The 15,710-nt window shown below is 41.4% G+C and overlaps 1 protein-coding gene across 15 annotated transcripts in view; it reads left to right on the forward strand.

Moving 5' to 3' along the window:
* The window catches only part of PTK2 (protein tyrosine kinase 2), a 378,469-nt gene that overhangs the window by 205,132 nt on the left and 157,627 nt on the right, over positions 1-15,710 (forward strand). For all 15 annotated transcript variants that reach the window (XM_073330034.2, XM_073330030.2, XM_073330031.2 and 12 more), the window contains 2 exons: positions 6,280-6,359; positions 7,818-7,880. In XM_073330034.2, the coding sequence (XP_073186135.1) occupies positions 6,280-6,359; positions 7,818-7,880 (143 nt within the window). The remainder of the gene's footprint in view (positions 1-6,279; positions 6,360-7,817; positions 7,881-15,710) is intronic.

Consider the following 15,710-nt stretch of genomic DNA (forward strand, 5'->3'; position numbering starts at 1 on the left):
GGAGGTGTCATCTGGGTCCCTTTCTCTGGGATGGTCTGGTTAGCACAATCCTTAAGATCAGGATGCAGAAAGGCCAGGGTCCCAGGAGACAGTAGGGGTGTCAGCCACAATGATGAAGCTCTCTCCTTTCTCTTCTTTCAAGGAGGCAGTACTGCAGTAGCCTCTGTCTGTTTGTATTTTTCCCCCAATGTCTCTCTTTTTTTCTTTTCTGTTTAAGAACCCCAAAAGGGCATGTTGGGCAGACTAGCCCCATTCTCTCATTATTTTGTATACCTAATTTCCAAAACACCAACTTTTATTCATTGATTTTTCAGTCTCACACTGTCTTGTTTACTAGGCAAGATCTTAAGAGTCCTTGAAAATTATATCAGTAGGCCTTTTTGTTTGCATTAATTCAGTCTTTTTGTCTCCTTCTTATAACTTTTTCCATCAGCATTTATTATTATAGGTTATTGTGACACTTTATGAACTTTCTCTCAATTTTTACGGTTGAACTCACAATTAGGGTAGATTTGTAAGCCTTATCACAACAGTCTACATGGGGTCACTCAAAAAAGTTAAGCCACATTAACTCAAGGTTTGACTTTAAAGTACATTAGATAAAGCACATTACTTTTGAATAAATGTCCCTACAGAGTTAAAAGTGGCCTTAGTTTGCTTTAGCTTAACTCACTTCCTGATGAGAGCATTCACACAAAGGTTTAATGCATTTTAACTAATGCATTTTAAATTCACACCTTCAGTTAATTTGCTTACCTTTCGTGAGTGTCCCCAAGTAGACATGCCCTCAGAGAACAGCAGGCATCATTCAGTTCTGTCCCTTTCTTATCTGTAGATGCTGCAGAGACCACCTGTGGTAATAATGTGGGTAGTTGTGTTTAAGATCCTGGTTTAAATGAAACAGGGGTGGTGCTGAAGTTTTCAGTGATAAGTGCTTAACTTTAACATTCACATCCCTGTTGGTTTACCAGAGTCCAAATCTAACTTTCTGTTTAGGTTCTTTTACTGTGCCCATCACCATGGCATGCAGTAACACTCCAGGTTTACAAATAAACAAGGGCCTCATCTATGCTAGGCTTTCTTTCTGAAAAATATCCTACCACTGCTAATACAGGAGCAGCTCCACCTGTAGTAAAAAAAAAAAAAAAAGTGGAAGTGTTAGTGTAGACAAAGGGCCGCCAGCCAGTGTATTACCACCATGTCATATAGACTAGCTGTGAGCAGTTCTAAATGACACAGTGTTTAACTCCAAGAGCTGTCTTGTCCACCCACCACTGCTACTGCTAGTGGGACTACAGTGGTGTGAAAAATTTCAGGAAATGCTTAGTGTATACACAGCCTGTGAAACTAGCACCTGTTGTGCGGTTTTCTTCTCCATTCCTCCCCAGAGAGTAAAGAGGTAGAAGGTGTGTGCGCGCTTATCTATTTGAAAGCTAATGTGCTCCATGTTGCTTAGTAGAAAAGCAAGATTGAAGGAACGAGCCACATTTGAACTGGAAAATAGTGAAGTTTATTGTTTGAATTTCCTGAGAGAGAGAATTCCACAGTCCAGGCCCAACCTAGAGGTTACCATATGTCCGGATTTAACGGGACATTGCCTCTTTTTTTGAGACTCCGTCCTCTGTCCTGACAGATTTTTCAAATAACAGGAAATGTCCGGGATTTTTGAAGAGCAGACATTACAGCTCAGAAAGAGCCCTGATTGGTCCACTTCCTGACTGGTCCCTCCCCTGCCTCCACAGCTGATCAGTCAATTCCCCTGCAGCCACAGCTGCCGATCCTGTCCACCCAGGCACCAGTTCCCAGCCCTGGGGCGGGGGGGTCCTGCAGAGAGGCACTGACTAACAGCTGTCACTGCATCCTGGGCTTACGCCTGCCACCGTAACAGGGAGCGACCAGTGAGTACCCCCACCACAGGGTACCCCCTCCAGCAGAATTGTGTCCCCCCTCCAACTCCTCCTCCCCCACCCTGGCAGTGTCCTCTTTTTTGTGAACCTGAAATATGGTAACCCTAGGCTCACTCCCACCACTCACCTGAGGAAAGTGTCTCCTGTACACACGTTTGTCTCTTGGTGTAGACAGCTTCATTTTTCCTTAGTTGTTTTGGAGCTGTTAAGAGTAGGTGAGGGAGTTTTATAGTTAATCTGGACCCAGACTTAGAGGCTTGAACAAGGATCAAGACTTCAAAACTTGACACAGAGCTCTACAGAGGGTCGGCCAGTGAGGTGAGGGGAACACAATTGTGCTGTTTTGTAACCAGTGTTGCTGAGAAGTCATGTGGCTGCATTTAGCAGGAGTTGCAAAAATCTTCAGGGCTGATGCTTTCAAGCCTAAACAAATTGCAGTGCCACAGTCTCCACATAAGCTGACAGTGCTCTATCAAAGTCTATGCATCCTGTCCCTGCTGAGGATAACACTTAGCCTGTCTGAGGTGGTCAGTCAAGTTTCCTCAGAATGCAGCTATGTGAGAGCTTTCTGATACTGAGATGAGAAGCACCCCAGAACTCAGACAGTGTAATTCATGAGTATGTCAGCCTCACCTCAGTCCCTGGAAAAATCATGGAGCAGGTCCTCAAGGAATCAATTCTGAAGCACTTAGATGAAAGGAAAGTGATCAGGAACAGTCAGCATGGATTCACCAAGGGCAAGTCATGCCTGACTAATCTAATTGCCTTCTATGACGAGATAACTGGCTCTGTGGATGAAGGGAAAGCGGTGGACGTGTTGTTCCTTGACCTTAGCAAAGGTTTTGACACGGTCTCCCATAGTATTCTTGTCAGCAAGTTAAAGAAGTATGGGCTGGATGAATGGACTATAAGGTGGATAGAAAGCTGGCTAGATTGTCGGGCTCAACGGGTAGTGATCAATGGCTCCATGTCTAGTTGGCAGCCGGTATCAAGTGGAGTGCCCCAGGGGTCGGTCCTGGGGCCGTTTTTGTTCAATATCTTCATAAATGATCTGGAGGATGGTGTGGATTGCACCCTCAGCAAGTTTGCAGAGGACACTAAACTGGGAGGAGTGGTAGATACGCTGGAGGGTAGGGATAGGATACAGAGGGCCCTAAACAAATTGGAGGATTGGGCCAAAAGAAATCTCATGAGGTTCAACAACGACAAGTGCAGTCCTGCACTTAGGACAGAAGAATCCAATGCACCGCTACAGACTAGGGACCGAATGGCTCGGCAGCAGTTCTGCAGAAAAGGACCTAGTGGACGAGAAGTTGGATATGAGTCAACAGTGTGCCCTTGTTGCCAAGAAGGCCAATGACATTTTGGGATGTATAAGTAGGGGCATTGCCAGCAGATCGAGGGACGTGATCGTTTCCCTCTATTCGATATTGGTGAGGCCTCATCTGGAGTACTGTGTCCGGTTTTGGGCCCCACACTACAAGAAGGATGTGGATAAATTGGTAAGAGTCCAGCGGAGGGCAACAAAAATGATTAGGGGACTGAAACACATGACTTATGAGGAGAGGCTGAGGGAACTGGGGATGTTTAGTCTTCAGAAGAGAAGAATGAGGGGGGATTTGATAGCTGCTTTCAACTACCTGAAAGGGGGTTTCAAAGAGGATGGCTCTAGACCGTTCTCAGTGGTAGCAGATGACAGAACAAGGAGTAATGGTCTCAAGTTGCAGTGGGGGAGATTTAGGTTGGATATTAGGAAAAACTTTTTCACGAGGAAGGTGGTGAAACACTGGAATGCGTTACCTAGGGAGGTGGTGGAATCTCCTTCCCTAGAAGTTTTTAAGGTCAGGCTTGACAAAGCCCTGGCTGGGATGATTTAATTGGGGATCGGTCCTGCTTTGAGCAGGGGTTAGACTAGATGACCTCCTGAGGTCCCTGCGAACCCAGATATTCTATGATTCTATGTCTCTGACTGGTGGAGAACGCCCTGTTGCAGCAATCTCTTTATAGTATTTTTCTTTACCTACTAGCATACTCTGTCTTGTTAAGGTTGAACTTCAGCCACTGATAAATTTTGAATGGGTGCTTTTTAATCAAACAAAAATTATACATAAGTATTTCTTAAGGTTCAACCGCTAAGGAGCTCTCTTTCTCATAATTACGTCCATGATATTGAAGTCCTCTTTGTGGGAAATCTGCTTCCCAGTTACATTAATAGTTTTATCATGCAAATGAATGGAATAATACATCTGCCACACCTTAATGATATGTACAAATATGTCACCACTTCATACTGCAGAAGAGAACTTGTATTACATCAGTGATGTGACAGACAGTTGGTAGCTTTGAATAAGGGGATAAAACAGTGAGAGAGAATTCCATAAAGTATTTAAAAGGAAACATAATTGTATAATTATGGCAAATGTATAGATTATGTTAATTTTATAATGTTGCTTCAGCTGATATGTGCTTTCACAGAAGAGTAGAATGTCAAACTCCATGAGTTTCACCATTTGTCATCTTCAAATGAGTTAAATTACAGTATTTAATCTTGAAGAAAATACTGTAACAGACAATTATCTTTGACTCATGTATGATTATTTTTGTATTGAAACATCAGCATGTAAAAGATGGGATATTCTTCACTTAGAGCAATACATGTTTATCTGGTTAATGCAATATGATGTGTTTTACAGTAGCTTAATGGATTTTCTTGAGCTTTTTAATTAATAGCATATTAAATTCTGACTTCCTGGGAAATGCATCATTGAAAGATGGTATCATTTTTACAACCTTTGTAATGACCAGATAACTTTTAAGTCCATATTTCTTTACAGGAATCAGGTAAACTTTTACAAATTATAGTTCAGAAGAACTTGATAGCCTTCACATTTTTCTACAAATCTAAGATTTTGTCTCTCAAAAATGTAAGCATTTTGAAGATGTAAAGCACTATCAATTCTAAAATTAATAATTCATTCTTCATATAAACATCTCAGTTTGTGCTATAATTCATTGTGTGTGCATGCACAAGTAAATAAATAAGTTTATATTGACAAATCATCCTTCAGGGTAACACAGCTATTTACACTTTTGACGTTAAAATCTCTTCCTGATATTATGTGGTTAGTATTTGTTAGCGTTATACTGAGAAGGATTAAGAGTTTTTTGTTTTGTCAAAATATTGAGCAGTCCAGACCTAAAAGGCTTTTCTCTGACATTGCTGAAACTATCACAGTAATTCACATTCTCATCTTACAAAGTCCATAAAGATGTCTGTTTTTCCAGAGCTGCTTTCAGTGATCAAGTTGCTGCTTCTTTCCTTGTTGGAATTTTTTAAAAAGAGAATTTCATAGTACAATTTTCAAGTACTTTTTTTCTCACCATACCTTGTGACTACCCAGTTCTTTTTGAAAGGTTTGGCTCCTCACACTGCATAGTGTCTTCATGTTTGATCTGCAGTGGGTACTGATTTTGTGAGATGACAGTTTTTGCATGTCAACAGACCACGGCATCACAGTAATAGGATTCTGAACGCATTACAAGATTAAACACAATAAGCTGTGAAAATAAAAGTTCATATTCACTTTTATTTAAAATGTGTCTCTCTAAAGAATACCTTTCACACTGGAATAAGCCAAAACATCAGTTACACACACAAATCTTGGGCAGTAATTTTTTGTGTTCTATTCTTTTCTGTGGAAAATGTGTATTTGTTTGTGTGAATGGTGTTTGTATATAGTTGGTATATTCCAGTATAAAAGGCATTCTTTAAAAATTAGACTTGGCTGAAGGTGTGCTGAGTGTATTGTGATCACATACTGACTCTACTTATTATTTCAAATGCTTCTTTACACTGATGTTGTGGGTCAAATTTTCACAACTCTCTACATGTTTATTGCCCATAATAAGCAGGCATATGTGTCTAGTGTATATGCATAGTTACTGTAATTACACATGCAAAATTACAAGGCATGCATGTGTATCACAATTGAACATGCAAGTCACATTAATTGTGAGTGCAGATGTCACAGCTATGACATCCAGGCTCCCTGTGACTATTTAGATTCAAATTAGTAAAGTCTAATGTAAGTAACAGAGACAGAGATGTGGCAAATTGCATCAAAATTGCTGTTGAAAGAGATTGCCTACAGGCATTCAGCCATATATGCAGATGAGAAACATAATAGGTTTTTCTTTGTTTATACGCTATGATAGGCTGATACCCCCTGAAATTATTTACACCTAAGGTACACATATCCAAAGTTGCTTGAACAATATTCAAGTGTATAATTAATATGATGGACAAATGAAGCAACTTTAAGTAGCATTGACGTTATCCTTCTATGACACAAAACTACTTATTTTACCGTAGGTGAAAAATGATTATATGTTAGAAATAGCAGATCAAGTGGACCAGGAAATTGCTTTGAAGCTAGGTTGCCTTGAAATCCGGTAAGTTGAAAACTGCATATTTTGTTTCTGATATACTGTATACATTAATTTTGAAGCTGTTTTTAATTCTCATTTTTCCTGATTCTCTTACCTCTATAAATTAGTAAAATATTGTTAGGAATTATGAAAACTAATTTATCATTTCAAAGAAAAAATGATCAGAATATATTGTAACTAATTCCTAATGGTTTGTAAATTACAGATTAATTTTACAGATCAATTAACTATCTTCTTATATTGATTTTATTTGGTGCATATTAGCAACTAAACAGTTCGAAGGCCTAAAGACTAAACTGGAATATTCAAAAGAAAATAAGTCTGAAGTGCATTTGCTAACAGATAGTGTCACGTCCTCATTCTTCTATTAATAATACAGATGAAGAATTTAATTAAAAATAAAACACTGCCGCTTTTTCTTTCTCAACTTGGTGTTGAAGATTTTTAACATGCTAATTTAAGAATGCAAAATATTTTTTCAGAACAAAGTTTCTGAAAGGGCAAATGAACTGATCTTGTGAGCTGCACTGATATTTTGTGTAGCTTTTCCATTTCAAACTGATAAACATAAAGACCTGAGATACTCAGTGTATGTTTACCACATTGAGAATCTTGAAACAGTCACCCCTTTAAACCTTTTGAAATGTATTTTCGCTATTTTATGGTAGGGTGACCAGATAGCAACTGTGGAAAAAATGGGATGGGGGTGGGGGGTAATAGGCGCCTATATTGGGGAAAAAAGTCCCAAAAAACGGGACTGTCCCTATAAAAACGTGACATCTGATCACCGTATTTTATGAAGAATCTGAGGGCTGAGATAATTACTTTAGTTCTGCTATTGTCTTGCAGAGCAAGACTAGGACAGTAACAAGATCATTAAGAAATGAATGGCAAATCAAGTGATATAGAGCAAAGGAAAAAAGTGCAGGTTGAACAGTAATTTTCAGAGATAAAACAGGATTAGGACTACCACTAGGAACAGGAATACCAATAACGAGGATGTGGCACTTGGGTATTGTGGGTAAGGGCTTGGAGTGTTTTCTCTAGCCTTCGTGGCAGTCTTGGAAGAAGTGAAAATTCTATTAACCTTTTTTTTTAGAAAATTTAACGGATATAACAACCCACTATCCTGGGCACTTTTCTCTCAGACAGATTCCACTCTCCGATATTTTTGCCAAGCACATTGTGGCTGTCTGATTTGTCTTCATACTCATCATGGTGCTACTAGTATTATGTTATTAGTATATCATTCTGGGATGTCTTGTGCATGAAAAATACTTTAATCAACTAAAGTCTACTCGGTTGTAGTAGTGTAATAGTATGTCAGTGAACTCATATTTGAAGTCAGTCTGCAAATGGCTTTTAGTGGTAGATCTCTGAAAGCTCTGAATGCACTTATTGTAGGTTTAAGCTGGTTCATCCAATAATTATTGCTTGCAAATATTTTTTCCCTGACTTTAGGAGATCCTACTGGGAGATGAGGGGCAATGCACTAGAAAAGAAGTCCAACTATGAAGTTTTAGAGTAAGTATTGCATTTCAGTTTGAGGCTTGGGCTGTTGCTTGTACAGGAACATGAAGACCAGTTTAGTGAGAACGCAGCACTGCTGCCATTTTTCGTAGCAAGGTCACGACAGTAGGACTGTTATTTTTATCTAACATTAACATAACATTTTATCTAAAATAAAGTGTGAAATCTTAAAACCTGATAAATTTCAGACCTTTCAATCTATAGAGGTGGTGAGAGCTCATTTACCACTGTATGACTAAGACAAATTGGGTTGTTAACAGTTTAAACTTGCTGATATGCAGTACCATTGGTTTGAGTCATCTGTATTCTGTTAGTGCTTGTGGGATAAGCTAGTCTAGTCCTACAAATTTAACAATGCGTTGTACAAAAATGGATTTTCCGTGTACAATTAATCAGTCACAGGACTAATTTACACAGAGTTCTTTAATTACTTACCAGCTACTTGAAATTTAAAATCTGAGGTTTTATTTTACCTTGACTTCTGCTAAGTGTGTTGTTATGATCTTGCAGTCAATAAACATATAGTGTGTCCTCCACATATTCCTAAACTTAAAACATCCAAGAAGCATCCTGGTAGCAAATCTAATTTGTTGACTTAATCATGCTGTATAGGAGATGGCTTTAATCCAAATTTGAACAGAGTGCTTGAGAAGCTTTGCAAAAAGAAAAGGAGTACATGTGGCACCTTAGAGACTAACAAATTTATTAGAGCATAAGCTTTTGCTCTAATAAATTTGTTAGTCTCTAAGGTGCCACAAGTACTCCTTTTCTTTTTGCGGATACAGACTAACATGGCTGCTACTCTGAAACCTGAGAAGCTTTGCATTCAATTCCAAAGGAGACAATTAATGTTTGTTACAACCCTGTTAAAGGTCAATTGTGTTTTCATTAGCTTCAGTGGAATAATGTATCAACAAATGCTCTAACTAGTTATTATGCTTTGCTGCTAAAACCCTTGTGGGATAGAGAAGACAAGGTGTATGGCATAATACAAAATTAGGTTAACAGCTCAGGGCAGCAAGAAAAGTTTCAGCTTTCCGGTTTTTATTTTAAAATAAAATAAAGTGAGGTAATTCAGATTAAGGTTTGGTACTGGATCATTTGAAGGTAGGGTAGAAGATTCTTTTAAGGGCAATGAAATTGTTGTTTAGGACTCATGAGGAAAGATACTTTTTTTGTTTGCTCGTTTTTAAACAGGTTAAAAAATTACTTCCAGCAATTATATCCAATTGATATGAGAATAGATGCTCCACTGTTAAGTAACCCTCTTTCAAAGCACATATGCCAGGGAAAGCAGGCTATGCTGTGAGCAAGACTGCAAGGACGTTAGTTCCAATAATGCAGTGGCAGAGATCAACTATACTGAGCACATAGTTTGGAGTCAAGAATTCCTGGGTTCCAATCTCAGCTCTGCCTGAATATTATGATAATTTATTATTAAAATATGTGTCTCATTATTTTCAAGGACTTTGTTCTTTTTGTGTAGAAAATGTTATACTAATACATATCAAACATACTTTAAAAAATATATAACAGTAGTATGTGTGCAGTATGTACTTATTAAATGTAATATCTAGGGCTGTCAAATGATTAAAAATTAAACATGATTAATTGGAAGATTTAAAAAGTTGCAAGATTAAAAAAAATTGTGATTAATCAGTTTTAATTACACTATTAATAATAGAATACCACTTATTTAAATATTTTTGTTTTTTACATTTTCAAATGTATTGATTTCAATTACAACACAGAATACAGAGTATACAGTGCTCACTTTATGTTATTATTTTGATTACAAATGTTTGCATTGTAAAAAAGATAAAAGAAACAGTATTTTTCAATTTATCTCATACAAGTACTGTAGTGCAATCTCTTAATCGTGAAAGTGCAGATTACAAATATAGTTTGTTTACGTTTACAGGAAATAATGCCGCCCGCTTCTTATTTACAATGTCACCTGAAAGTGAGAACAGGCGTTCTCATACCACTGTTGTAGCTGGCATTGCAAGGTATTTATGTGTCGTATATGTTAAACATTTGTATGCCACTTTATGCTTTGACCACCATTCCAGAGGACATGCTTCCATGCTGATAACAGATTCTGCTCGATAACGATCCAAAATAGTACGGACTAATGCATGTTCATTTTCATCATCTGTCAGATGCCATCAGCAGAAGATGGATTTTCTTTTTTGGTGGTTTGGGTTCTGTAGTTTCTGTATTAGTGTTGCTCCTTTAAGACTTCTGAAAGCATGTTCCTCACCTCGTCCCTCTCAGATTTTGGAAGGCACTTCAGATTCTTTTGGGTCGAGTGCTGTGCCTATTTTTAGACATCTCATCTCATACCTTTTTGAGTCTGTCAAATCTTCAGTGAAAGTGTTCTTAAATCAAACATTTGCTGGGTCATCGCCCAAGACTGCCAAAACACGGCAGAATGTGGATAAAACCATGGAGCAGGAGGCATACAATTCTCCCCCAAGGAGTTCAATCACAAATTTTATTAATGCATTATTTTTTGTAACAAGTGTCATCATCATGGAAGCATGTCCTCTAGCGTGGTGGTCGAAGCATGAAGGGCATACAAATGTTTAACATATCTGGCACATAAATACCTTGCAACACTGGCTACAACAGTGCCATGTGAATGCCTGTTCTCACTTTCAGGTGACATTGTAAATAAGAAACGGGCATTATTATTTCCCGTAAATGTGAACAAATTTGTTTGTCTTAGTGTTTGGCTGCACAAGAAGTAGGACTGAGTGGACTTTTAGTCTCTGAAGTTTTACATTGTTTTATTTTTGAGTGCAGTTATGTAACAAAAAAGTACATTTGTAAGTGGCACTTTCATGATAAAGAGATTGCACTACAGTACTTGTCTGAGATTAATTGAAAAATACTGTTTGTGTTTGTTTTTTACAGTGAAAGTATTTGTAATGAAAAATCATATAAAATGAGCGCTGTACACTTTTTATTCTGTGTTGTAATTGAAATCATTATATTTGAAAATGTAGAAAAATATCCAAAAATATTTATAAATTTAAATTCGTATTCTATTAGAATCATAGAATCATAGAATATCAGGCTTGGAAGGGACCTCAGGAGGTCATCTAGTCCAACCCCCTGCTCAAAGCAGGACCAATCCCCAATTAAATCATCCCAGCCAGGGCTTTGTCAAGCCTGACCTTAAAAACTTCTAAGTAAGGAGATTCTACCACCTCCCTAGGTAACGCATTCCAGCGTTTCACCACCCTTCTAGTGAAAAAGTTTTTCCTAATATCCAACCTAAACCTCCCCCACGGCAACTTGAGACCATTACTCCTTGTCCTGTCCTTTTCTACCACTGAGAATAGTCTAGAACCATCGTCTCTGGAACCACCTCTCAAGTAGTTGAAAGCAGCTATTAAATCCCCCCTCATTCTTCTCTTCTGCAGACTAAACAATCCCAGTTCCCTCAGCCTCTCCTCATAAGTCATGTGTTCCAGACCCCTAATCATTTTTGTTGCCCTTCGCTGGCCTCTCTCCAATTTATCCACATCCTTCTTGTAGTGTGGGGCCCAAAACCGGACACAGTACTCCGATGAGGCCTGTGTCCAGTTTTGGGCCCCACACTACAAGAAGGATGTGGATAAATCCTTTTATTATAAATCTCCTATTATTGTTTAACAGTGTGATTAAAACTGCGATTACTCACGATTAATGTTTTTAATTGAGTTAATCTGTTTTGAGTTAATCGTGTGAGTTAACTGCGATTAATTGACAGCCCTAGTAATAGAACATTTCATGTGGAAAGTTGGAAGTGAAGGAAAGAACAGGGTAGAGCAAAGAGGCAGTTGGGTTAGTTCAAGGTCAGTGATCATCAGGAGAAATCCCATTTAGGATACATACAAAGAGGAAGGAATAGAGAGATGCCGTAGGAAATATTAAGAGAGAGAAAATACTTTAGAATTTTGTTAATATAAAGGAAGTGACTGTATGGGTGACCTGGAGGAAGGCTAATACAGTGTCACTTTCTTAAAAGGAAGATAAATGGTGAGATTAATGACTACAAATGAGTTATTGGCGGTTCGGCAGGAAGAGTGAAAGGCAAATTTGATAGATTTGTGAGAAAGTGAGCAAGAAAGACCTAAGGAAAGGCAGTGGGTGCAGTTTGTTTATATTTCAGCATGACCATCAATAAGATGTTCCAAAGTCAGTTATTGGACATACTAGAAAGTATAAGCATTAGTATTTAGGTTAATAACCTTGATTGAAAACTAGCAGGGGGACATCTTGGTGCCAGTGAGATCTCGGTGCTATCCATCCCGGAGGCCTTTGCAGCAGCTAGGGATCTGATAATCCTCCCGGTACTCCTGATCACAGCAGGACAACTTCCAGCACCAGTGAGTTCATTGAGCAGAAGGGAGCAGCTAGCCCCAAGCTCCTGTCTGGCACCAGGTCCTCCAGTACCAACCAGAGGGCAACTGGCCCTGCTGATGTTGGCAAAGACTTCCCCACTCTGGCACTGATCACTGGACCTTGGGACCAGCTGGCAGAAGCGAGGGGTACTGCCCCCCCATGGTCTCCCCAAGCACACTCGTAGTCGGAGGTGGAGTCCTGCACCCAATCCAGGGGCCGTTACGAGTACCCAGTATACATCCCACCAGATGCCAGTGCGGGTGCCCCCCGGTCACCTGGCCCAGAGAACAGTGGCCTGTGCAGGTCCAATGGCCATTTTGGAATCCATGGGATTTTTTCCCAGTAGCAGGATTGCCTTCCAGCTGTTTGTACTCGGTGGTGTTTGAGAGAAGGGCATCACCACCACACCATCCGGCACCCGACCTGGACTCTGGTACCAAGCCCACTACCGACTCTCAGGACTTAGGCCTGTGTGATGTGGTCAGTGCAGATGCAGAGGAGGAAGGTCCCCTGCCAGTGCAGGCTGCCTCCGCCTCCTCAGATGAAGCTGTCAGGATCGAGCAGCTCGGCACCACAGGACGACTTTAGAGCTCACCAGGAGCTATTGAAAATGGTGATTTTGAATCTTAGAGTCCTCACGCAGCCTGATCAACATCTTGGCTGTGGTGGCCCCAGCAAAGGTGGCCCTACCCCTCAATGAGGCCGTTATGTGTCCAGTCAGGTCCCTCTGGCAGTCCCCATCTTCTCTGCCCCCCACTTCAAAAAGAACAGAGAAGAAATACTATGTTCCTGCCAACTGGTGGGTTACAGTTCCACATCTCCAACCACTAGGCTTTATTTGGAAGGTATGACTATAATGTTTGGGACTCCATGGCAAAGTTTAAAGACTCGGTGCCCCAGGAATCCAGGCAAGAGTTCTCTGTTCTAATAGAGGAAGGAAAGACCATAGCCAGGCAGCCCTAGACACAGCTGACATGGCAGCCAGAACAATGGCATCAGCTGTGGTCATGGGAAGCTCTCCTGGCTACCACCAGAGGTTCTGCAGTCCATTCAGAATCTTCTGTTTCAGGGAATCTCACTCGTCTCTGACAGACGGATACAAAACTCCATGGCCTGAAAGATTCCAGGGCTACCCTCAGATCCCTGGGCCTCTACTCCCTGGCACCTTCAAGGAAGCATTTCAGACCTCAGCAACCTGTCCGTCTCTCTGCTCCACCATCTCACCAAGACCTGTTTAAAAAACAGAGCAGGGGTTATAAGTACAGGCAACTGCCCCCTTCCACCTCAGCCTTGCTACCAGGCATGCACAAATGTCCGGGAGGCCCAAAGCAGAATTTTTGAAGGGGTTCCCGAAGGCATTATATCCACCAAATCCTGCTCCCCCCTTGTTTTCAGTCCTACTTCAGCCCAGCACTGTCCCTCATCAAATCCAACTGTTGGGTGCTGAGCATGTTGGAAGAAGGTTGCGTCCTTCAGTTTTCTTCCACCCTCTCCCTCCCTCCCACCCACCCCCATCTCTCTTCAGGGATCCTTTCTTCTGAGCAACTTCTAGTCCAGAAGGTGCAAACCCTCCTGATGGTAGGGGCTGTAGAGGAGTTGCCTCAGAACTTGAAGGAGAAAGCATTTCACTCCTGCTATTTCCTAATCCCGAAGGCCAAATGGGGTCTTTGACTCATCCTAGACCTGCGTCACCTCAACGGTTATCTCAAGAAGCTGACGTTCCACGTGCTCTCCCTGGCTTCCATTATTCCCTCCCTGGATACAGGGGACAGGCATGCCGCCCTTGACTTAAAAGATGCCTATTTCCACATCTCCATCTTCCAGGGCCAAAGAAGATTCCTCAGATTTATCGTAAACCAGACCCACTACCAATTCACTGTCCTCCCCTTTTGGCCTGTTGGCAACCCCCCCCCCCCCGGGTTTTTCAGTAAATGGATGGTAGTGGTGGCAGTTTTCCTAAGAAGGCAAGGAGGCATTCAAGTCTACCTTTATCTCGACTCTTGGCTGATCACGGGCCAGTGCAAGCCCAGATCAAAGCCAGCATCAGTCTGGTCCAAACTACCTTCCGTACCCTGGGCCTATTGATAAATGAGCAAAGTTCAACTCTCATCTCCATCCAGAGGACAGAATCTATCAGTGCAGTGCTCAATTCTGCCGGGGCCAGAGGCTTGCTTCCAGGCAATGTTGGCTCTAATATCCAAGGTCCAGGCTCACCCCATAACAACAGTCCATTTTTTTCCTCACACTTTTAGGTCACATGGCCATTTGCACTTAGTGGTTCAGCACGCAAGACTGCACCTCAGACCCCTTCAAGCTTGGCTGGCCTCGGTATGCTCACCAAGCTGTCACCACTTAAACTCAGTGCTCGCTGTTCTTGTCCTGGTCCTCGCCTCCCTTGATTTGTGCGTGCAATCCCTTTCTCACCCCTCAGTCATCAGCATCCCTAATTTTGAACGCATCCGATCCAAGTTGGGGGGGGATCACCTCAAGCACGTCAGGACTCAGTGCCTGTGGTCCCAGGAGGAGCTCTCTTTGCTATGAGTTTGCTGATGTTTACGTGCAATCTGCTTAGTGTGCCAGTCATACCCCAGATCACAGGCAAAGTTGTACAAGGGCACATGGACAACATGGTAGCCATGGTTTAATCTACAGACAAGGAGGAGCACGCTCATCTACCCTGTGTCAAGAGGCCATTCACCTGTGGGACTTCTGGCTGAAACACTCCATTCACCTCAAAGCTTCCCACCTTCCAGGAGCCTGGAACACTGGCAGGTCTTTTTCTTCTCACCAGAAGTGGTCTCTTCACCTAGCGATAACCAGATCCATCCCACAGAGGTCGAAGTTTCCCCATATAGACTTGTTTGTAACCAAGCAGAACAGGAAATGTCAGCAGTTCTGTTCACTGCGTGGGAACAGCCCAGGCTCTCTGTCAAATGTCTTCCTACTCCCATGAACAAAGCTCCTGTTCTATGTATTTCCCCCCCATTTCTCTGGTACACAAAGTCCTTCTGAAAAGTAAGTGAGACAAAGCAAAGGTGATTCTTATAGCCCCTGCAAAACCTATACTGGTTTGCCACACTACTGGATCTGTCAATAGCAATTCCACTGCTACTCCTGCCTCTCCTGGACCTGTTCTCACCAGGTGACAGCCATTTGCTCCACCCAAACCTCAAGGCCCTCCAGCTGACCATGTAGAGGCTCCATGGTTTAACCTAGTGGAGTTGGCCCGTTCAGAACAAGACTGCCACGTCTTGCTAGCTAATAGAAAACCATTTAATAGAGCGACTTACCCAGCCAAGTAGAAGCGTTTCTCGGTGTGGTCTTCCCAAAGAGGCTTCTCACCAACTCAGTCACCTCTCCAGTCCGTGCTGGAATACCTGCTTTATCTGAAACAACACGGCCTAGCCACTTCATTGATCAAAGTGCGTC

The sequence above is a fragment of the Lepidochelys kempii genome, chromosome 2 (genome assembly GCF_965140285.1).
Source record: "Lepidochelys kempii isolate rLepKem1 chromosome 2, rLepKem1.hap1, whole genome shotgun sequence".
NCBI classification, from domain to species: Eukaryota; Metazoa; Chordata; order Testudines; family Cheloniidae; genus Lepidochelys; species Lepidochelys kempii.